A 24,085-nucleotide genomic window follows, 5' to 3' on the forward strand; every position below is an offset into this window, starting at 1 on the left:
AAAAATTGTAATTATACGAGATCGTGGCCTCTGCTCTAGCTGAATCCTCCGAGGCGTTTGCTCGCGGGTCAAGGACACTCATTTAGACGATGAGGAGCTCGGGGGATGAAATACGGCAAACGCAGCGATTAAGATCACGGTCCGAGGTAGTTTGAAGAGAGCTATTTGGGTCAGAGTCTCATAGACGGGCCTTCTGGACCCTATTTGCAAACAATGTATCCCCTGAGCCCCCAGACCCGATATTGGCTTATGCGAACTACGTACACATGTTCATGACATGACTGGCCGAGTCCCTGGTTACACAACGTGCGACATGGCCTATCAGAAAATGGCTAGGTTTTCAGCTGCCTGAATAGAATTTGATCCTATATAAGCTTGTCAGCAGGATCGATCCTGACCCCCAACCATTTCTAACATTCACTTATCGAACATCATCATGCAAACCTCGGCCCGTTCCCCATCGATACAAATGGAGCCATTGAGCTCAGCATCCACTGACGCCGGATCTGCACCCATCTCCGTCGCCGAAACCTCGTCATACGCAGAAGCAGGCTTGGAGCTCGCGAGCGCGGCTATCACGCCAATCAATGACACAAGCGGAGCCTCGCCAAGCAAGCCCTTAACAATTCAGGATGACGAACCACACGAGACGACCAAAGATGTTCCCTTGTCTAACAAGCACATCACAGGCGTTGCAGTACTCTTTCTCCTAGGCACCATCGCTTTTGCCGTCTCGAGCGGACTAGTCAAGTCAAATGAGGCAACGCTGGCCCCGTCATATTCGGATCTTTTCGACCCCGGCTGTACTGACAAACTCGGCGACTCTGGATCTCCAGCCATTACACAGGCTTTCAATTTGGATCTGACCTTTGGCAACTTCACTTTCACCCATGCAAAAATCCTCGACGTGGCTTGGGATACAACAATTGGTCAAGGTGGTAGGCTGCTGCATGGTTGGATCTTATATCGGTGTGTGATGCGCCGACTTCTGATCCATGCGATGGAATACTATTGCGTCACTTACAGATATTACCTAACCATCTCTTGGTCACGAGCCTCGTTCGAGACGCTAGGCGTTATCTTGAGGGACGTTTTCCTCATGCAGGGAATAGCCTCTTTCTTGTGCACCTTGCTGCTCATCTACGCCCTCAGCTACACCCTTCTGTTCTCTCTTTTATGGAGCACTGCAACGGGGTATCTTAGTCTTTCACATCGATTATATGCAATGCCTGACGCGAATATCGTCCCGCTGAGCACACGTGACCTAGCCTTATGCTGGGTGCTGGATGGCAGCAGATTCGACTCGACGGACGACCACATCGAGATTGGCCCGGACTTCTCTTCTCTGGGGACCGTGACGACCGCATACAATTACACTAAAACAAAGCCCTGCCTGAATGTTTTATCCACTGAGTACCCTGAAGCAAGCTATTTCCACACCCGTCGGCTTGTATATACATCCGGTGGCTGGAAGCTCGACAAGACGACAACTATATGGGACCATTTCAATACCATCAACGGCTCGAATAACATTGAGCAAAGCTCTGAAAACTTCCAGAGCATTCGAGCCTGTGGGTAGAAGTCTGTGCTTTCCCGAACCATGGATAAGCCCTGCTGACATCCTATCACAGACGCCATAACCAAGCAGTTGTTACAGATCTCTCTGGACCCCCAAGGATGGGTAACGAATGGCTCTGAGGTAGCATTAACAGCTGAAGTTGTTGAATGGAGTGGTATCAGCTTCGACTGGTGGGCTGGCACCGACGGAACCTGCTCTTTCAGGAATCTCACGAGCTCGAGGCCAATCCTGAGACCCTCTATCGATGCTGCTCTGGTCGTGTCACCTCAGAGCACACCAGTTCCAGCGGACCTGAAGTTTGCGCTAGAGTTTGATGTCCCCGAGAACATGTCAAAGGCTCATTTTTCTCTCGGGAACGTGTCCGGCGAGTCGCTGCCTCCGGGCCAGATGCCGTACAACTCAACACTCTGGCTGAACGGCACTGCAATCTCGCTCGCTGCCCCTTTTATTGATGTCGGTCACGGATGCTCTGGCAATAATGGCTTTGGGAGCCTGGGCAACTGCATCTGCTACAAGGGGCAACCGATCTCACTTGACCTGCTCGGCGAAGGAAGGGCGATATGCAACACGGCACCAGGCTACGTCTGGGGATTTTCAAGTTCTCTGCTCCGGTTGGGGCTGGGCTTCGAGGCTGCTTGGATGGCTTGCTGCCTTATTTGCTATCTATGGCTCTCGGTACGGGGCGGGCTGGTGAACAAGAAGATTATGAGAAGTGCGGGGCCCATGCAATTTGCTCTGGAGTTCTCCGAGGCGGTGTGCGAGATTGAAGAGACTGCCGCTGAACTGTCCGAGGACATGTTGAAGGCGAGGTTAAAGGACATAAATGTTGGTTATCGGACACCAAGTGTGACGGGCGAGCATGGAGGGCTCCGTCATCGCGTAGTCGCCGGCCTTGAGCGCGAAAAGCGCTTAAGCTTAACCGATCACAAAGATACAAAGATCAATCTATTTGAAGCAGGACGGGTTGAAGAAACGTGGAGACGACGGGGAATAACGGATATAGAGGGGTACGAGGACCTCAACTGGCATGTATACGAACGGTGAGGCTTCGGCTTAGGCACCATTGTCATCGAATTCATTGAGGCTTCAAACACATTCTGGTTCGATAGACTGGCTTCTACTAGCACAGATCTCACGTAAAACCGGTAAAAACACCACTACGTCGAGCTTCATGCTTTTAGGGGTGTTCCTACCCAAGGACTAAGACCAAGGAATCTGCCGTTACAAAAAGGTCTCGGCCAGCCCCGTTGCGTCCTCGCTATTTGCGGTGTAGCCAACCGGTGCCAAATCACTCGTATTCCATTGAGACTAGCGTGTGGGGGCATAAGTCTCACGTACGCCATCTCCTCCAAAATGGCGCGCCTGTATTTAGCACAGCACTCTGTGGCGTGTGCCCGTGCATCCAGTAACATTCCAGCCCGGTCCTGCTGTATCGCAAAAAGCAGCGGTCTCAGCCGATGTTTCCAGTTCCGGCTTACTGATTTACACATGTGGCTGGCGTCTGGAGTGTTTCCTTGAGGCACCTAGGGCAAGCGCAGTGGCCTTCCAGGCTTCGGCTGGCTCTTTGACGAGCACCTGTGTTGTTTTCAGATTCTTATAAGAAGAGGCTGTTCAGACCTTTCAACTGTTCACGAACGGCCATCATTCCATCCCTCTTCGCATAGGTACACTATTCACATTCTTCTTCTCAAGGACCACAAGAACCATACCAAATGGCCGTTCGAAATGTGAACTTCGCCTCATACATCCCTCATCATTTCTTTGCTAGTACTAACATTGACTTAGGATCCCCCAGTCTTCAACCTGAGCGAATCTGGGCCCCCTCCCGGCCCATATGTCATGTCATGGGATGACGTCAAGGCCCTTCTCAAAGCAGGTCTAAATCCTCGATTCTGCTCCGACAAACAGACCGCAGTCGACCTGCTTACGCATGGCGGCCTGGTCGACTGCCTGTCCTTCATGGGCGGCTTCTCACACGTCGTGTTTATGGCAGGATTTTCCAAGGATGGGGCCATCCTGGAGAAGAAGCACATCGACAGAGGCATAGAACTAGCCGTCGATAAGTATGTATTTGAACGCACGAAAGAGAACTGGGAGGCACTGAGTGTTGCTGTTGATAAGGGCACGACCAAAGACGGCAAGCCCTTTACAAATGAGCAGAGGGCTGCAATTGCGAAGATAATTCAGCGGGAGCTTGTCAAGTTCTTCGGCCCACCTAGTCTCGGCAAGGATGACGTGTGGCTCGCATTCGTCAAAGCGTTCGATATGGTTGCCTATGATGTTGGCGGATATGGTGGTTTTGGCAAATCCGGGTCTAAAAGACTGCATTCGAATGACTTTTTCCAGACGATTATGTATTCTTTTGGGCAGAACAAGTCGCCTGATGTGCCAGAAAAGCTGGTTTGGGGTTTTGTAAAGCTTGCACGGGACTATGGGGCGACCTTGGGGTGGTGATTGATGGCTCTTCGAAACCAAAACTACTACCTGTGTAGCTCCATGTCCGCTGGAGGTTAAATCATATAACCTCATCTATGGTGCGAAGCTCAATACTTGTGCTTTCAAAATTGAGAGATGCTTCCTTATACCGCTAACTACGTGTGACAGTGCCAGAGAAAAACAGGAATCGCTTTCAGAGACACAATTACCCTATAGCCCAGTCACAAGCGGCACATGAGGCAAGGGCGACTTCTGTCCTCCTGATGGCATGTATTCCTGCAACGAGCAAGGTTACAGACCTGAAGTTGATTGTGCCCAACTTTGATGAAGATTATTGCGGAATGTGCATATATCTCTCTCTTGGGGGCCTCAGTGGAAGCTCCATTGAGCAGCAGACTCGCCGGATGCTACCACAAGAAGCTCACAATCCCCCCGTAGGTGCACAAACCTCGGGTGATTTGTGGGACATGTATGAAGAAGGAGCAGTTCTCCAACTTTTCCAAGGTCAAAATTTTTCCTGCGAACTTTTATCATGAATAGACTTAATGGGTAGGGGCAGAGTACTCATTCGGCTCATGGAAAAGCGAGGGGAGGGAACGGTGCTTCTGACGGCCTTACCGGTAAGCTGGCCACAAGTAGTACGTGCGCCTCGGCCGCCAGTCACACAACCGGCTTCCTGCGGCCGCAACAGCTGCCGAGTCACCTCTGCTAGTTCAGTAAATGGTCAGGCGTAGTTAGATGTGGCACAGTCAATAGGTGGGGGGAATAAAAATGTTTGCCTTCTGTGCCCTTCGGCCGTACGATTCTGGCCATCTCATGCTTGCTTCCCATGCAAACATCGCAATTTAACCAGTCCCATTCACCTTTCCATGCTGTAAATAAATTCAGACTTGCGGTCGTTTCCTGACATCGCCAGCTACGTCGTTTCAAACGCCCCCGCAAACCACCGCTCGTCTTTTCGACCAACAATGCGCAACGCCGCCTTGATGTTCCGCCAAACTCTCCTCGCCGTGTCTTTCATCCTCATCATCACAGACCTACTTGGAAGACCGACTCGCAGAGCTCCACTCATCCCCAGGGTTACTATGATGACCCGAGCCATCTATGGGGACCCATTCCAATCGCCGCGCCTGATAGGGTGCGATTCGGAAGACGTGATACCCGGAGAGTACATGGTGATTCTTAAGGGCGGATATCCACTAGAGCAACACATGGAGGGCATCGGCACCGATCTAAGCTCATCCATTGATTGGGTCAGCTCTGCGTCTCCTTCCCTGGGGACTTCCTACAGCGCGACCTTTGACAACGCGACGTTGACAGCCGTCCTGAAGGATGCCGGCGTGAGGTTGGTGGAGTGCAATCGCGAAATGAGATTCGAACCCCTCGAACCGGCGATACCTGTGCAGGAACTCAGACGCTCTCCAGCGCGAGCTAATTAATCATGTTCTTCTGGGGACAGGACGGGGAGACCTGACAAGATCATTTGGCCTCAGAGACGCTGTCTTGTTGGCGCAAAAAGGAGGCTTCGATATTTTACAAGAAAGCTGACATAAGGTGCAAGAGGGGCCTGGGGTGAAGGTGAAGGCTCGGATGGAGGAGGAGGGTCTTTGGCAAGCGTTGAAACTGCTTCTCGATAGCTTTGGCGAACAGTAGGGATGTTTTTCAACCAAGATATCCTTTCCCCGGGCATCCAATATAACCTGATTATCATGTTAACATTGGTCTGTGACTCAAGCAATTGGTTAGTGAAGACTCTCAGACCAGCATGCAAGAGATTGGTGGAGCTTATTTGATGGTGCCGTCTTTTCATGGTGTGACTACTTGTGGAGACGATAAATGCTCACGCTGGCGGGCTGATTGATTCTGCAAACCGACGCAGCCCGCGAGAAGGCAGTTGAGTTTGTAATATGATCGTTGATGCCAACAATAACATGAAGCGTTTGTGTCTTGCAGTGGCATCTTCGAGAATACCTTTGGAATGGTGCATGACGTGTTTGTAAACGAATTGTCCGCGGTATGCTACAGGAGCAATCATCAGGTTCACCCGTTGTAGGTTATCTATCGTAAGTCATATCACGAGGCATTTTCAACTTCTCCTCAACGTCTGTTATCCTAATATCTTGAATGAGGGTATCCCATGACGGTCTATCTCATAGGAGGATAGCCTATAGGAAGGCGGCCAATAGGAGGGTAGCCCATAGAAGGGTAGTCCATAGGAGCGTAGCCCGCTCGTGGGAGGGAGGAAGTTACCCCAGTGGAGGTTATCCGACTGGAGGTTTTTCATGGCAAGGTGTCTCATGGGAGGTTATCCTACGGAACTGGTGGTTGGTGGGCTCAACCATGTTCGTTTGGGAGGGTTGAATCTCGGTTTTTTGTACATACATGACCGTTTGGATATTATGAAACAGTAAGAAGAGGAAATCTGACTCACTGTCAAGTATGGCAAGATTCATCGTGCTGTGCCACAGTACAGTGAATGGCTGCATTCACTGGACCTCATTCACTGGACCTCGTTCACTGAACCTCATTCACTGGACCTCAGTCACTGGCCCCTCTTGCAAGTATTTAAAGTGTAGATTGCAGACCACCAGGCCTTTTCCATTCTTTTCCTTCCCTCTTCAGTAGTCCACGGGTCGCAGTGCAGCCAATTCTTTCCTGAGAGCCGTGACCGCCACAGGCACGGTACGTGGTGCGGGCAAGCATATTCTTTCGATCGATTCTGCCTTTTCTGCCACTTCAGTCCCATCCCCCACATACATTCCTTCCGAGAGTTGAGAACATGGAGCTTCTTTCTATTCTTCTGGTTGTTGCCAGTCTCTTTATTCGAATAGCAGTATCTGAGACTACTGAGGAATTTGTGCAGCGGCACAAGCTCGCCCGCGGTGGCGATGGCCTAGCTCCACTGTACGGCACCGAACATGAAACAACATGGATCCCAAATGAATACATTGTCGTGTTTCATTCGGGCTATACACTACAAGAGCACTTTGAATCAATTGGCATGGACTTGTCCAATACTACCCGATTCGCGTCAGCCAGCTCCTGGTATAGAGCCAAACTAGACGACATCACACTCAACTCACACGTCCGCCTAGACTCTGGTGTTCTTTTCGTCGAAACCAACCGTCGTATCGAGCTAATGGAGCCAGTGGAAGCTTACAGGAATGCATCCACGGAATCGGTTGCCGAGACTCTGAAGCGAGAGTACTCCGAGGGTGTTCAGCAGAATGCACCTTACGGTTTGCAGATACTGAAGGCTCCTCAAAAGCTATCGACACCCGTCTACGACAACGGAGAATACGACTACGTATGGGGGGCAGGGCGAGGAGTCAACGTCTATGTTTTCGACAGCGGGTAAACAGCCCTTCTTTAATCCCCCGTGTGGTGTTTTTCATTTTTCTTCTTTCTGCCCTCTTCCTCCTCTTCACTAATATGTCATTAGCATCCGAATTTCACACGGCCTCTTTGGGGGCCGTGCTAGATACTTTGGCGGCGGAGCACCTGGCGACAAGTCCAATTTCTCGGATGAGATCAACGATGACATTATGGGTCATGGAACCCATGTCGCTGGTATCATTGGTGCTTACAAGTATGGTGTTGCGCCATTTGCGAACCTCATCAGCGTGAAGACTGTAGCGAAAGGCTCGGATTTCTACACATTTCAAACTGGTATGTATTCCTACTCTCCGTCAGCATGTGCTTCTTATGTGTCCACACCCCCCGGACTCTCCTCACCATCCAACTTCCCTGACGGTCCCTGTGGCGACTCTGCTTCTAAAATATCCGCAGGCTCTCGACGCCGTAACAGCTGAGCACAAGGAAAATAAGAAACGCGACCAGAAAGAAGCGCCATGGAGGTTTCGAGGTTCTATCATCAACATGTCCATGGTTTGGCCAGGTCACGCAGATGCCCTTCTTTCGGAGCTGATCGAGGCAAACAAAGCAGGGATCACTGTGTTTGCATCAGCTGGGAACAACGGTATGGACGCCAGCCGAAGAATCTACCCCTGCTCATATCCTGAGACTGTGTGTGTGGGCGCGATAAACGCCACGTATGACTTTGATAGGCGGTACTCAAACTATGGCGGCGTCGTCGAGTACCTTGCACCAGGTACTGAGATCCTGAGTCTGGGAATCAAGAGTGACGAGGATCTAGTTTTCAGGACCGGTACTTCAATGGCTACGCCTCACGCAGCCGGGGCGGCTGCTATATTCGTACACTGGCAAGGCCTTATCAACAACCAGGCGCCTAAATACGTGTACTACAACTCTCTCGGCGGCCTCGTCTCAGGAGTTCCATGGGGCACATCGTCATACCTCATTAACACCGGCATTCACTCACCCAGAAAGTGGCCCAAGGAGCCGTTCAGATGGGCAGGAGAACACCCAGTTTGGAACCACAATGTCGATGTTCTTGTCACAACCACTGACATGGTTTCGGTGGCGAGCGGTACCCCCTTGACCGGCATCGATGTTGAGTCCTATACGACTATGCAGACGACCACCGTTTCTGACGCGACTGGGCTCAGCACGGAGACAGAATCTGCCACATGGGACCCGTCAATTGCTGGACCAACGTGGTCCACTTCAGTTCCGACGCAAACAGCCACTTCATTGCCCCCTCCCGGTGGTGTAGCTGGCCAACAAATTGCCTTGGCATCGAACATCGACCCGTACGCCGATCCGGATGCCTGGAAGAGACTTCTAGGCTACGATAGCAACAAGGTCAGCGTCCTGATCGCCGACATTCAGAACGGCGGCGCTGACTCACAAGTCGACATGAGCTGGAAACAAGTCATCAACGCGGCTAACTCCAGTGGAAAGCGGATCATTGGTTATGTCAATACTGGATATCTTGGCGCAAGCGAGCAGCTACTCACCACACGGCTCGGCTCAAATGAACTGGCAGACTGGGTGTCACAGATTGAGAGCGATGTCGATAAATGGTATCGACTGTATGGAAGCGGAATTGGTGGTATCTTCTTCGATGAAGGGGCGATTGATTGCGGGCCCGATAACACGTACTCGGATCTGTACGCATACATCAACGCCTACACCAAACGCCGATACCCCGGGGCTTTCACTGTGCTCCACACGGGCTCAAATACGTCACAATGCTTCGAGAATACGATGGACACGCTCTTGACATTTACGGATAGTTACGAGACATACACATCATCTTACGCTCCACTCGACTGGACACCAGCAGACCCTCGAAAGATCTGGCACATTATCGACAGCGTACCAGCGAGTGCAGTTGGCAGTGTAGTCGCCCTAGCCGGTCAGCGAGGCGCGGGGTTAGTGGAGGTGACAGACGACACACCGGACAACCCATATGATACTCTCCCGGACGACGTATACATGCAATCGTTCATGGGCTCTGTACAGGGCGGCAGTGCTCCGGTCACCGACGCACCAGCCGCAGCTGATGGCTCGGCTGCAGACGCCCCGGGATCTTTGGCAATCACTTCATACGGCTACAGCTTTGTCAGTCTGTCCTGGAACTCGTCAGGCAACTTGAATGCGGTCGGATACAACGTTTACTTGAATGGCGTGCAGGTCCTGAGCGTTCCCTTTTACATGACACTTGTGACGGTCGGCGACATCCCCCCTGGATTGTCGGACTTGACCTTTTCCGTCAAAGCCATCGGCGGCGGGAATATCGAGTCTGAAAGCTCGAACTCAGTGAGCGCAAGCACTCTGTCCCTCCCCGGCGGCAAACCCATTATCAATGTACACGCCGATCCACAGGACGGGTTCACCACATACACCGCCGACGTTCTGGTCGCTTACTCGTCTTTGCGTGTGTACGTCACCTACTCGAATGCGAGCGGAACGTGTGACTACCAGAATGTCCCCGCGTGGCCAATCTACTACAACCCCTCCAGCTGCTACTGTGCTGTCGGCATGGTGCAGAACGGTAACCTGTACCGATACAACGGGACGATCACCAACCCGAAAGACAACATACCATGGGCTTGGGACCTGGTCGGCCCGGTGCCTATTACTCGGGATGGGTACACTTATAGCTGGGTGGCGCCAATTGGGTCGTCAACGATGGATACGACTTCCTTCGTCATTCAGGCTCAAGGTCACGGACCTACTACAAACGTCTTTTCACCTTGCCCTGAGGCTGGTGACAGGCCGGACCAGGGTATCTTCTGTGCTTGAGCGGGCAATAAGAGCTCGTGCCTGACTCGTCAAAATGAGCAAATACTTGCGCATCTTTTGACAGGTCAGTTAAGACAGTGATCAAGCAACCAATCAGTGTCTTACACATTGTTCCAGAATATTATAATGCTGATATTCGTGAAAGACCTAGCCGTGACTGACCGTAGATCACCTTAAATGGTCTCACCTCACCTCCTGTGCGCTTAGAAAAGAGGACTCATTCACGTTCGTATTAACAATGTCTACAGTACGGTTTACTAATACCAGTGACATTTACTCTTACCTCCAATCTATTTCAATAACAACACACCGGTGTTCTCTATTTTCTGGGCTATTGATACACTACAATAATGGGTTCCTTCCAAGGTGAGATGTATTTAATGCTGACGTGTCAAGAAGGTCTGAAAGCATATGATTCTCCGAGGCAAGAGGTTCGCTCCATCATACATGTGCCTGCTGAGAGCCGTGCGGGACTCTGTTAGATGCCTCTATTGAGAAATCGGCTGACTAAGTATTATGTATTTAGTGCGACAGCAACAGCGATCGCGCCTCGTTAAGTACATACCACAATCGAGCACCACTCACCCTCCACGTCTCTCCTGGGCCTGGCATGTCTCACGTCCCATACCCACCAACGACTATCACTGTTACGAATGATCATTAAAAGGCATAATGCATCGGTCTTGTCAGAAACATGATGTTCAATTATATTATTGACATGGACATAGCCGTGTTCACCGGCTGTCTACCAGTTAATTATTTGACCGCTCATTAACCAAGCGTAGGTGATGTCTCGCTCTGCAAACACAAGTCGAAGATTTGTGTCGACAGTCAGGCCGTCGTCTATGAGCGACTTGTGTATTTGAGCGGCGCCTTTCTTTTTATTTTGCCTGTGTTGCAATTTAGCCTACCCGGACACATATTCCACTCTGGCACTCGAAAGCCCACAAAGCTGATCCCCCCTCATTTTCTCATGAATTTATCGAAATTAGGAGTTTTGGCTTCATGTAAGCCATGCATCAAGTGTCAAACAAGATACAGCCATCCTGAGGACATACCAGTGACAAGTTTCCGGTAAACAAAGGGTGATTAGGGCACGCAAGTATACTAGTAGGTTGAGAGCCACATCTGTCACTAGCCCTAACCTTCGTTTTGTGCTTGCCCGCCGTTCCACTGGCTGCCCGTCTTCTCCCAGAACTTCCAATATCGCTCCATAGCTCCCCGGACAAGCCGAGCCCGGACATCCTCGAGCCACACCTTGTCGGGCCGGCTGTCCGGGATTGCCCCCCTCTCGAGCAACACCTCAACAATATCCCAGTACCCACGGAAGGTAGCAGCGTTTAGTCCGCTGCGGTGTATTCCCCCGCTTGTTGACATTGGCCCCCCTATCCAGCAGCATGCGCACCGAGTCCGTCTGTCCCGAGTGCGCCGCCGCCTGCAGAGCCGAGCCAAATACACCACCTTCGGCGTTGACCTCGACTTCAGGGCACCTTTCCAGTAGGTATCTTGTTAGCATCTCGCCCTCCTCTGTCTCGTTTGCACACGCAGATTTCAGCGGGAAGCCGTAATCCCCACCTCCGACATTGACGTTGGCGCCGTGATTAAGCAGAAAGCCGAGCCTCCTAAACCGCGGCTCTGGGTCCCCGGCGTCAATCGAAGAGCACCCTGGGCTGCAGGAGAAGAGCGAATACCCTTCTAGGCGCTCATAGTTAAGCGAATCGGACTCAAGCGCCGCGTGTAGGGCCGTGGCATACTTTCGCCCACGTGCGTCATCGATATCGATGCCGTGCCCCAGCAGCAACAGTGATAGGGTCTCATTATAGTTCGCCGCTGCAGCGGCGTGCCAAGCGCTGCCGAACATGCCACCCTGCTGGTGGATGTTTGCACCGTGCTCAATCAACAGATGTGCGATTTCTGGATCTGGTTGATATTTACCGCAGGCCGCTTGAAGGGCTGTCCCGTGATGCCCGCCGTCGACATTGACTTCAGCGTCGTGATCGAGCAGGATGCTTACGATGTCGATGTCTTGGCGCGCGCAAGCCGCCTGGAGCGCCGTGCCGTAGAAGCCGCCCAGCCTATTTACATCAGCACCCTTTCTCGGGAGAAGTTCCACTAACGGGGCGTCACTGTGTCGGGCGGCCGCCTGCAAGGCGCTTCCAGACACGCCTCCGGAGACGTTGACATTCGCACCTATGTCGATCAAGAGCCGCGCAATCTGTGAGTTGTTGCCGTAGCAAGCCGCCTGCAGGGCGTGGCCCTCAGCTCCGCCCTCGAAGCCCATGTCGGCGCCATTCTCCAGCAGGAACTGCGCATTCTCGACGCGGGGCCGAATCGCGCAAGCCGCCTGCAGTGCGCTTCCCCACAACCCGCCTTGCACATTAATATCGGCACCTCTGTCGACCAAGAGCTTCGCGACGTCCCTCTGCTTCTGGGCATCATCACAGGGAGTGGAAAATAGAGTCTGGAGTGCAGTGCCGTATCTGCCGCCGAAAGCGTTGACATTAGCGCCATTGTTCAGCAAAAGCTCGATCTCCGATGGACCTGCAAACCCTTCGCACATTGCGTGAAGCGGGTAACCGTATTGCGCGCACAAGAGATTGACATCGGCGCCTCTCTCCAGCAGCAGAAGGACACATTCAACATCATCAGGTTTTCGTGTGTTCCGAGCCGCATGATGTAGTGCAGCCCCACGAACTGGACATTGCCTATTTATATCGGCGCCGTTGTCGAGGAGAAAGCGAAGGCATTCGAGATTGCCTTGATGTCCTCTCTGAAACCTTTCTGCAGGTACAGCCAGCGTGATGGCGCACCCAACTTCGTTCGATGATGCATTGATATCGGAGCCGCTGCTTACGAGCAGCCGCACCACGTCGAGGTGATTGCCTGATACAGCGGCCTGTAAAGCCGAGCCGCATTTGCCATATTGAGCATTAACGTTGGCGCCTCTATGGAGGAGGGAGCCGACGATCGCAATGTGCCCTTGAATTGCCGCCGCGTGCAATGCGGCTCCCATCTCTTCGATCTCGGAGTTGCAGTTAGCTCCTTTGTCCATGAGAAGCTGGACCAGGGCATTGCAACCTGAAGGCGCCGCATAGTAATGTGCCATGTCCATGTCTTCCTGCGTCAAGTATGTATTTGTGCCGGCGTCTTCACCAACTAAAAATTGGGCGAGATTGAAATATCCATTCAGGGCAGTGTAAGGATGCGGTTTTAGCAGTGCGAGACGGGGCTCCAATCCGATATTGTATCCCGTCAACAAAGATTCCCTGAAGGAATCTACTATGAAGGAATCAGACGTAGTGTTTTGTTCTTCAAGAGTTATGCGCAGGCTCTTGCTGCGCGTTGCGAGTGCACGCGCAGCGAGGTTGGCGATTTCGGCCGACCATAGCTCCCTCGGTACCATTTCGAGATGAAACATCCAGTTCACGAAAGCATAGTTTTTGAGCTCGAGGTCGGACAAATCTTCATCGGGAAGACTGATACAGTGCAGGCAGTAGACAAGAGATGAGTGGGCGATGTGTAAATGGGCGTCAGTCGCGGTGAAAGCGAAGCACTTTGCCTGGGTGGTCGCAATCCGGCTAGACATAAGGTACTCCTTGATCGTGAAGTGGGCTAGACGGATATAGGTGTCCTCCTGGAGATGGCCGAACCTATCTGGAAATGTTTGAATAACAATCAAACTGGAAATGTATTTCATGAAGCCTACCTTCTCAAGCAGCCCATACGTCTTGTTAAAGACTACTTCGCTTTCGGGGCGGAGGATGAAAATCTCTGCGAGCTCTTCGAGTCTCAAGTCCCTGTTTGATGATGTGAGCCACTTAAGTACGCTTATGATCTGGGTTCGAAAGTGCTCGTTTAGACTCAAGAACAGCCTGCCATATGTTTCATCAAGCCCTATCGGGAGGGCTTCGAGTTCCTTACGAATGGAGTCCTCAGATGAGAGATCCTCCATGCGGAGGGCTTCGAATTGGCAAAAGGCGCATTGAAACCTGTGGGGACTGTTAGATACAACTGTAATACGTGCATGTAAGGACTTCTCTCGTGACCTACATTCCGTCCACCCTTTCAATCAGCAGTTTTCTTGCGTAATTCTTCAGATCACAAGGCCAACCTTTGTAGTGATTCGATGCAAGTGTTTCATCTATATCCAGGCCGATATCGTGGTTCAGGCTATCCCAGTGAGTCGTTAAGTCAACTTTAGCTCTCGAAGGTTCAGAGAGGAGGCTGCATATCGTCGTATCGATATCTCTTTCTGCTCGAATTGTGCAAAAGACGTGCATATTGCGAGGCATAGCGGAAATGAGGCACGAAGGCTAGTCAAAAGCTTCTCTCGCTCACCGGGCACGGATGGGCATTCGTCCAGGGCGTCAATGATGATAAAAGTTGCCGAGAATCGGTGTGCTGTGGCTAATATTGCGGCTTCTAGGGTCTTAGTGTCTGGAAGCTCGCCTCTTGCCTTGTATTCGCGAAGATTTTGAACGAGATCTGGTGTGTCAGGCCTTCTAGCATAGATCTGCTTTAGAAATGACGCGAGCATTCCGTCCACTTTTTGCTTATTTGTGTCCGAAAAGCTGAAGAAGAAGTATGCAAAAGCAGTTCGCGGGTCCGATCCATACTGATCCCGGAGGTGCATGATGACGGACGAGCTCAGGATTGATTTACCACAACCAGCTGCGCGCGGTTAGAAGAAGAACTCGAAGGCACGAATAATAACACTGGGACGTACGCTTTCCACTGAGCCATAGCAGAGAGCTAGCAGATGTTTCCCACGCCTTGTATTCCTCGCTGTCCCTGATCAGCCAATCGCTGGTACCCCTCGTATGCTTGTCGCGGGCCGCATTATACGCCTCTGAAGGATCGAGCCTGCACAGCCAGTCGAGCAAACCGTCGCGTTTCTTCTCGTCCTGGGTCTTCCGAACTATCTCTAGCAGGCCTGACACGTCATTTCCTATTGTTTGCCAGCAGCGAATAGCCTCTGCATGTCCGGTCTCCGTTGCTGAGCGCTCTACGGCGTATGTGGTATCCTTCTAGATAGCGTTGATTGAGTCAAACCTGCTCTCATGTTCTTCTGTTGCCCAGCCGGACCCTGGTCAATCCTTTTCCCCCGCCTGCTGATGTGGCAATATCAGGTTGCACAGCATATTTACCAATGTGTTTTCAGCTACCAGTCTAACCCGTGGTCGGATATACCTCGGGGTATAATAACCTCTTTTCGTTTCCTCTCTATTGACACATCTAAGTATGCTAAATTGGGAATACTACGAGTCTAATTACGATGTAATTCCTACTGATGGCAGTTATACCAGCTCTGTAGCAATACCGTTAAAATTGCACTTCCTACTTTATTGCGGCCAAGGTCTAAACCTTGAAACTTTCAGTTCAAATATGAGCACCTAATCACTGCTCTCCTTCTAACTCTACTGCAATACCTCTCACATTTCGGAGGGAAACGGTGTGAATGCTCCTTCGCGAAGACACTAACAATGCGAAGTATGGTAACACCAAGATTTGTGTCAAAGGCTTTGCATGAGCAGGTGAATCACAAAAGAAGAGGTTTGAACGCCCACAAGTGTTTGGATGGTGATATTATAACGCACCCAAAAATCACATTGCCTCCGGTGCCAACAATTTACACTTCCCAGCCAAGTCTGCAGCCAGCTGCCGCATGGGAATATGTGCCATGATGTCAAACACGCTCACATCGACGCCGGTCTCACGGGCGATCCAATTACGAACCTCAACCGCCACTAGCGAGTCAACACCGTACATGCTGAGTGCCTTCCCAGCGTCCACGTCACTCTCAGGCATCATCATCAGCTTAGCCAACCTCTCTACCATCGCAGCCGTGATAAGATCCACTGCAGTCGCGCGGTCCGCACAGCGCACGAGCTCGTCGCGCAATGAGATAGTCGATCCAGATCCTGCACCCGCGCCCTCTGCGCGGTTCCGCAAAGCTGCAAACCGCCCGTCGTTCATCCAATACCAGGCCTCAGAGTACTCATTGAACGGCAGGCCGCACATGATCTGCGCAGGGTGTGTCCGAGGGTCCTCCATGGCGATGGACAGCAGCCCGTGCAGGTCGCTGTTACGCATCACCTTGAGGCCCATGGCCTTGACGTGGCCCACGTACTCGTCGTGCTCGGCGACGAAGCCGACCGAGAGCAGGTAGCCGATGTCGATGGTCGTGGCGCGCAGGCCGAGCGACCGGCGGTAGCTGGCGAAGTAGTCCTGGAAGATGTTTCCCGCGCCGTAGTTGCCTTGGCCTCGGTGGCCCATCACTCCTGCGAGGGAGGAGAGCATCACGAAGAAGTCCAAGTCTTTTGGTAGCTGGTCGTGCAGGTTCCATGTTCCGTGGACCTTGGGGCCAACGGTCTTGCGAACATGAGCAGCCGTCATTTTGTCAAAGAGGACATCCTACCATGCGCTCATGTCAGTATAAAACAAGGTTCGTAAATATCAAATTGCGATGTTAGGGGTTGACTTACGTCCAGCACCATAGCACCAGTGACACAACCCTTGATCGGCGGCAGGGCACTGCACTGCTCAAGGACACCAGCAAGAGCCTTTACATCACCAACGTCACAGTCGAAAGCGACAATGTTGGCGCCATACGTCTTACGCAGCTCCTCGGAAAACTCGGCGTTCCCGACGCCACTCTTCGCTGTTCGCGACAGAAAGACAATGGATTTGGCACCCTTGTCTGCGAGCCAGCGGCCAATCTCACGGCAGATACCACCCAGACCCGCCACCACGTAGGTCGCATCTCCTATGACACCCACCTGAGGGGTGCGAGGCACAGCTGGGACCATGTCGGTGTCGTCCACTCTGACAACAACCTTGCCCATGTGCTTACCAGTCTGCATATACCGGAATGCCTTCTCCGCCTCCGCCATGGTGAATAGCTGCACGGGAGATACCGGTTTCAGCGAGCTGTTCTGAATCATACGGGCCACGTCGGTCCATAGAGCGACGGCCCGAGGAGTCGGATTATTCTCGAAGTCGAGCAAGTTGACTCCGATGTAGCTCTTGTTGTCCAAGAATGGCTTCATGTCCAGGCCAGTGTTGGCGAATAAGTCTGCTTTTCCAATTTCAAGGAATCGGCCGAACTTGGCTAGACAGTGCCAGGACAGGCGCAGAGACTCTCCCGCAAGTGAGTTGAGCACGGCGTCAACTCCACGACCACCGGTGGCACGCATGATGCCCTTGGCGAAGCTGGTGTCTCGGGAGCTGAAGATGTGGTCCTCAGGGATACCGTACTGGCTCATGATTAGCTTCTTCTTTTCCTCAGACCCAACAGTGGCGAAGATCTCGCAGCCGATATGTTTAGCCAGTATGATCGCCGCCTGCCCGACACCGCCCGCAGCTGCATGTATAAGAATCGTCTCGCCCTTCACGAGTCCACCAGCCGTGACAAGAGCGTAATATGCAGTCAAGAAGATCAGCGGCGTAGAGGCTGCATCCTCGAAGCTCATCGAATCAGGCATGGAAATAGCGCCTTGGCTCGGGAAGCGTAGGTAGGTGGCGAAGGTATCGCACGAGGCGGTCATGACGCGGTCACCTGGCTTGAAACCTGTCACGTCCTTGCCAACACGAGTGACAATACCCGAGGCGTCGACACCGAGTTTGTTCTCATTCAAGTTACCCAGTGCGACGAGCACGTCCTTGAAGTTGAGACCGACGGCCTTGACTTGGACCTCGATCCAGTCGTCCGGCAGCGGCGTATAGTACGTCTCGTCTTCCTCCCTGGAAGAAGTCACAAATCAGTATGGTCTCACAAAGGCAACTACACCGGTAAAACTCCAGGGCCAAGCTCGACTTCGGGAGGTCAAGTTTTCTCATGCATGAAGATTATTCCCCGTAAGACTTGTGTCGGGGAAACACCAGCGCAGCAAAGGAATACCATGTCGACAAGAAAATGGTCCGATGCGAAGCAGGAAAGGATAAAGCGCTCAGAACACGTACCAACGGAAAGTGTCCAAGAGACCGGGGGTCTTGATGGTCAACTTGAGAGGACGGCCGCAGCCCGCGAACGAGACCAACTCAGGCTCACCCTTAGCCTCATATCTGCGGAGCGAAGCGTCGATCTTGGGAACCCTCTCGACACGAGGAACGAAAATTGTTTTACTTCGCGCAGCAAATTCTCCGTCTTCCCTGTCGCCTCGGCTGTGGTCCACCGCCACACGAAGGATGGCATCGGCTACCGCGTCAATGTCCTTGAGGGTTTCGGGAGCATCGATGTCGAGGGTCGCCAGCAGGGTCCCTGCGTCCTCGTTGCGGATTGCACGCGACAGGCCAACCATGAGGGACTGCATGGGGTGTGTGCAATCCATGGCTGCACCGCCCGTCAGCCAGAGCGTGCCGGCTGACTTGTCGAGCATCTGGCGCAGCTTGGCCCAGTTTTCATCCGTCAGGTTGGCGAGCAGGGTTGTGTCCCACTCAGCAAACGAGACGCAGTACTTGCCAGCGATGTCTGCCTCTGTGAAGCTCCCCCACCCGGTCACCGAAGAACTGAAACCAGCTGCCTCGAAAGTGGTCTGAAGGGCAGTGGCTAGCGTTCTGGACTGCGCCGACACACCGCTGACAATGGCGTAGTTACTCGCTGGCTTGGGCCTCGAAGTAGCTGGCTTGGTTGACACAATGAGAGACACGGGCTCGTTTGACGTCTCACGGTCGCCGCGGACATCCATGTCAACACCAGAGAAGTCGGCCTTCTTCAGCGCGGCCTCCCACTCCCCAACATCCATCAGTGGGCCGCCCTTGCGGCCATCGGCCTCACCAAGCCACCAACCAGGGAGAGGACCCATAATAAAGCCAGAGAAAATACGCTTGATGGTAACCTCTGACAGGACGAGCTTTCCGCCTGGCTTGAGAAGCGAGCGGCAGTGCTGCAAAGTCTCCTGGATGCTCTTGGTAGCATGCAAAACGTTCGCGCAGACAATCAGATCGAACGTCTCGGGCTGGAAGCCTTGCTCGATGGGGTCGTTCTCGATGTTGCACGTGCCGAACTCCATGATAGACGCATCGGTGATGAAACGGTCCTGTGCCTTGCCGAGAAAGCCGGGCGAGATATCCGTGAAGAAATACTTCTTGGCCTTGGATGAGCCATCCTCGTTACGGAGTCGCTCGAGGACGTGGTAAGTGGTGCCACCTGTCCCGGCGCCAATCTCAAGGATGGACAGGCCGGGATTCTTGTCTGCTACGAGGCCAACATACTCCGCGACATTGCTGTTGAACGACGTGCCGAAAGCACCGCGGTAAAAAGTGTAGAGCAAGTCGCCCTCTGTCATGACCTGCAGGGGCTCAACCTTGTGCATGAAAATATTGACCAAGTTCTCACCAATGCGGTCAACCATCTGTACAGTAATATCGCCACTTTCAGACAGAGCTATACGCTCTCTGGCAGACTTGAGTTTAGCTTCCACAGCAGCTGGGTCCGCGTCCAGGGGCGGGAAGACAGCCTTGACAACCTCCATCCACTCGACATATAACTTCCAGAAGCCATCTTCGGGCATGTGAGCCTTACCCTCGGGGGTCTGCAGCCAGTCGAGACACCGAACAATGTGGACCAGGCACACATACTCGAGCAGGTCCAGCACTGACTCGTCGTCCGCGTTGGGGATCGTGCGCTTGTATACCAGCTCCTTAATGTGCGAAGGCACTAGCAGGTCAACGTCCTCGTGCCAGACCTGCTCAAAACAAGAGGCTCTCGTCTCGATGGCGCTGGTAGTGTTATCGCCGCCGATGGATGCGAGACCAAGTCCCTCCATGATGACTAGGGGCTTCGCATAGCTCTCGTCGGAGATCGTTATCGAAGACGTCCAGGTCGTGTAGCTCATCTTCTTGGCAGTTGATATGCCGTGGAGGCTTGTTCCAGGCGTGTTAGGTATATCAGCGGACACGAACACGCGGTCGAAGGAGATGGGCACGACCGCCTCCGATATGTTCTGCTCCGCGCCGGAAATAGAGGGGAAGAGGAGGTGTAGCATCGAGTCCAGCGTGGCGGGGTGGATCACAGACGGATATTCGAAGCCCATAGGCATAATGGATTTGGTGTCCGGCACGCTGATGACGCCGTAGGAGGCATTGGGACCAGCGTACAGTTCCGTCATGTTGCGGAATGTTGGGCCGTACTGCATGCCCACGGTTTCAACAGTGTCATACAAGAAGCTGCGAGCTGGCTGCTGGCAGATCTCTTTGCTCTTGATGAAGTCGGCCTTGCGTGCAGAATTCTCCAGCTCAATTTCGTTCTGCATCGCAGGCGACAGCGACGAGGCATACGTGACCGACACCATACCTCTGGCATGGACAACCCATTCCTTGGTATCCTCAGACCATGAGGACACGGTGAACTCATTTAATGAGGTCGACGGAGGGGCCTTGGTACCCGTCCTGCGAGGATGGAATTGCACCATGACCTCGACGCCTTTCTCCGTATCAGGTACGGAGAGCGGTGACGATACTGACGTCTCGCAATTCGTAGCCGTAGATGACCTCATTCTTGTTGGTTGATTCTGCGAGCTGCTTGGCGCCCTCGATAGCCATGACCAGCATACCAGCGCCAGGGTACAGAATATTTCCCTGCACCTTGTGCTCCCGGATCCAGGGGTTCTCGTTGCACCGCAGGAAGTTGCGCCAAGTCGGGTCCGGAACGCCGGCTACGGGGTAGCCCAAAAGATCTAGCCGGGGCTTCTCACGGAGACGGTAGGCTTTACTGAGGTGTGACTCGTCCCAGAATGTGAGGGAGTGATTCCAGGAGTACGGGGGCAAATCGACGAGCATCTTGGTGGACGGTGAGCCGACACCCACCCCGTTGACCTTGTTCAGGTCCACGTTGAAACCCTTGACCCACAGATTCCCCATTGCCTGGAGCGCAGTCTGGGCGCCGTCAAACTTCCGGCGAAGCATGGACTCATAAGACAAGTCTGTGAACTTGGTCTCGCTGTTCTCGAATATATCCAGCATGTAGCTGCGCAACGCAGAGTGTGGACCAATCTCGACGAAGATGTCTGCAAACGCGCGGCGCTTGTGGGTGGTACGCTTCTCTTTGGTGTAGTTCAGCAGCGCAGTTGTTGCACCAGTGAAGTCGACGGGCTTGACCAGGTTCTCGATCCAGTACGAGCGGGACATATCCTCGGGCGTGACAAGAGCGCCTGTCACGGATGAGAACATAGGGATGGTCTCCTCGGAGGCGACGTGTGGGATGCCTGACAGAGCAGCCTCATACTGCCCCCGAACAGACTCCATGTGGAATGAGTGGTAAGCAACGTCCATAGGAAGTCTGGTGCAGGAGACTTTCGCCGCGTGGAGCTTCTCTTGCAACTCGTCGACTGCTGCGGCGTCGCCGGAGACAGTACAGGCGTTCGGACTGTTCAAGCATCCGACGATGGCCTTGCCTGACTGCAGCCCATCGAGTGTCTCTTGGAGGGACTCTCCGCTGGCACTCACAGCCAACATACCTCCCTTCTTCCCATTCTGGGCCACAGTTGCCGATACCTGTCCACGCAGCCAAGCGACCCTGATACCAGCCGCGTGACTGATGAGACCAGCACAGTACGCCGCAGCAATCTCACCACTCGAGTGGCCCACCACAGCCACGGGCTTGATTCCCCACGAGCGAAGGAGATCCACTAATGCGATCTGTATGGCTGTGCAGGCCGGCTGACTGTAGTCGGTCCTGCGGAGATTGCTTTCCTCTTCTGACCCTTTGCCCAGTTCTTCTGCCAGGCTCCACGGGCAGCCGAGGTCGGAGCGCAGCATCCTCTCGGAGGCATCCATGCTTGCTTGGAAAGCTGGGTAGATGGAAAGGCCTTTACCCATGGCGGACCACTGTGCGCCTTGGCCGGTGAAGACGAACGCTAGGCGTGGGTCGGAGGTAGAGGATGATCGCAGAGGTGTGCAGAGAGCGGAAGGGGCGAGATTGTTGCTCAGTTGCTGAATCGAAGACGCTATGGCGAAGGACTTCCATGGGAGCACGGAACGTTTTGTGGCGAGCGTGTAGGCGAGATTTCCGAGGAAGTCGTATTTTGAACTAGACTTAGCAGAGGTGAGGTACGAGGTCAGGCGTTCCGCATTACGCGAAACGCCCTCTTTATCGTTGGACGATACGACGAAGACTTTAGGCTTGGGGTCGCTATGGACTCCATCTCCATTCGTGAGGCCGTTTGAGTGGCCATTTGTAAGTGGCTTGGGCGGGCTGACGGTGGAATGCTTCCCGTTGAGTCCGTTGCGGGAAATATAGGATGATGCATCCTCAAGAACGACACTGGTATGTATTAGCATCCGGAGAAAGTTTCGCGACTCGAAGAATGACGAATAGAGGAATGAAACTCGGAAGAGATGATGGGCAAAACGAATAGAAATTCAAGAAGCAACGGTACAGCCTTCGTGGAAAGGGAGGAATTCGACAAGGGCACAGTCCGGGGGCAATACGATTCATTATCTCGAGGGATGACAGTGTACTTACTGGGCGTTAGCTCCTCCGAAGCCAAATGAGTTGATGGAGGCACGCCGAGGCCCCTCGAATGGCCAAGGCATAGGCTCCGTCGGAATCCTGACGTTTGCTGGCAGGGTGATCTGCGGGTTCAACTTCTCAAACCACAAGTTGGGAGGAATGACCCCTCTCTCAACGGTCAGAGCAGCCTTGATGACGCCTGCTACACCAGCAGCTCCCTCAAGGTGGCCAATGTTGGTCTTGACTGAGCCGACGTACAGATCCTTTGTCCGCTTATGCCCGATGGTAGCAAGTATAGCGCTGGCTTCGAGAGGATCTCCGGCCTGGGTTCCAGTGCCGTGAGCTTCAACGTAGCCCGTGTCAGACGGGTCCACCCCGGCCTGGCGATAGGCTGTTCGAATTAGTGCCTGTTGTGCATCGCTGCTTGGCAGCGAGATACCGGGCGTCCTGCCGTCCTCGTTTGCGGCTGAGCGAGGATGACGGCGCGGATGGTGTCGCCGTCACGGATGGCGGCGTCCAGAGATTTAAGGATCGTGACGCCGAAGCCTTCACCTCTCGAGAAGCCGTTGGCCTCTGCGTCCCACATCTTGGACTTGCCGTCCGGCGAGAGAATCTTGGCGGCGCCAAGGAGAATGGACATGTCTGGGCCGAACATCAAATTGGCCCTGGTTACATCGGATAGGTCAGCAAATGCTCCCAAACAAATTAAGGGTTTCTGGTCTTACCCTGCAACAACGCTCATATCTGCCTCACCAGTCCTGATACTTTGGCAACCAAGGTGGAAAGCTGTCAGACTTGACGAGCAAGCGGTATCAATTGTCATACTCGGGCCCTTGAGGTCGTAGAACCATGATAACCTATTTGACGCCAGCGATGATGAAAGGCCTGTGGCGTGGTAGATAGAGGGACCCTCGTTGTCACGAGCCTGGAGGTTTGGGAAGTCTCCTGTGAATGTGCCGATGTAGCAGGACGTCAGGGTCCCCGCCACTTTATCCAGGCCGAGACCCGCGTTCTCGAAACCCTCATAAGTGGCTTCTAGAAGCATTCTATGTGTAGGGTCCATGGCCTTTGCTTCTTTGGGCGTCACGCTGAAGAATGGCGCATCAAATGTTTTGAAATCTTGCTTCAGGAAATGTGCATGGCTATGTTCAAGGTCAGTCAACTTCGTGAGAAATACTCGCACTCCAAATCCTTCTTGAGTTTGGGTGATGGTTTACCGTGGTTGGATACTCCCTAGACGCTCGGAGTCAGGATGATAGAAACCATCGATGTTGTAGCGATCTTCAGGAATCTCAGCTCTGGCGGACCGGCCTTCCAAGAGCATATTCCAAAATCGCTCCGGGTCCGAGCCATCACCAGGTGCTCGAATACCAATGCCTATGATGGCAATGGGCTGTAATGTGGCTGTGGATGGGGTGGCCATTGTGAGTTATGAGCTGCAGTTGGAT

At 53.1% G+C, this 24,085-nt stretch overlaps 4 protein-coding genes across 4 annotated transcripts; 3 read left to right on the forward strand and 1 right to left on the reverse strand.

Moving 5' to 3' along the window:
* Positions 1-469: 469 nt before the first annotated feature.
* On the forward strand, positions 470-4,033 carry INS49_004241 (uncharacterized protein; the record flags this gene model as incomplete). Its single annotated transcript, XM_043165031.1, has 4 exons — positions 470-938; positions 1,269-1,571; positions 1,632-2,404; positions 3,365-4,033. 4 exons carry the CDS (start codon positions 470-472, stop codon positions 4,031-4,033), a joined length of 2,214 nt encoding a protein of 737 aa, XP_043018681.1.
* Positions 4,034-4,983: 950 nt separating this feature from the next.
* Positions 4,984-5,454, forward strand: INS49_004242 (uncharacterized protein; the record flags this gene model as incomplete). Its single annotated transcript, XM_043165032.1, has 1 exon — positions 4,984-5,454. The coding sequence occupies one exon, from the start codon at positions 4,984-4,986 to the stop codon at positions 5,452-5,454; it is 471 nt and encodes a 156-aa protein (XP_043018682.1).
* Positions 5,455-7,016: 1,562 nt separating this feature from the next.
* Positions 7,017-10,186, forward strand: INS49_004243 (uncharacterized protein; the record flags this gene model as incomplete). Its single annotated transcript, XM_043165033.1, has 3 exons — positions 7,017-7,369; positions 7,497-7,684; positions 7,824-10,186. The coding sequence occupies 3 exons, from the start codon at positions 7,017-7,019 to the stop codon at positions 10,184-10,186; spliced, it is 2,904 nt and encodes a 967-aa protein (XP_043018683.1).
* Positions 10,187-11,326: 1,140 nt separating this feature from the next.
* On the reverse strand, positions 11,327-24,060 carry INS49_004244 (uncharacterized protein; the record flags this gene model as incomplete). The annotated part of the gene is made up of 14 exons (XM_043165034.1): positions 11,327-11,456; positions 11,512-12,798; positions 12,997-14,175; positions 14,237-14,381; positions 14,525-14,857; positions 14,913-15,213; positions 15,887-16,600; positions 16,672-17,929; positions 18,149-20,502; positions 20,651-22,448; positions 22,650-23,017; positions 23,077-23,302; positions 23,363-23,779; positions 23,855-24,060. The coding sequence occupies 14 exons, from the start codon at positions 24,058-24,060 to the stop codon at positions 11,327-11,329; spliced, it is 10,716 nt and encodes a 3,571-aa protein (XP_043018684.1).
* Positions 24,061-24,085: the final 25 nt, after the last annotated feature.

The sequence above is a fragment of the Diaporthe citri genome, assembly GCF_014595645.1.
Source record: "Diaporthe citri strain NFHF-8-4 chromosome Unknown scaffold_11, whole genome shotgun sequence".
In the NCBI taxonomy this organism is placed as follows: Eukaryota; Fungi; Ascomycota; class Sordariomycetes; order Diaporthales; family Diaporthaceae; genus Diaporthe; species Diaporthe citri.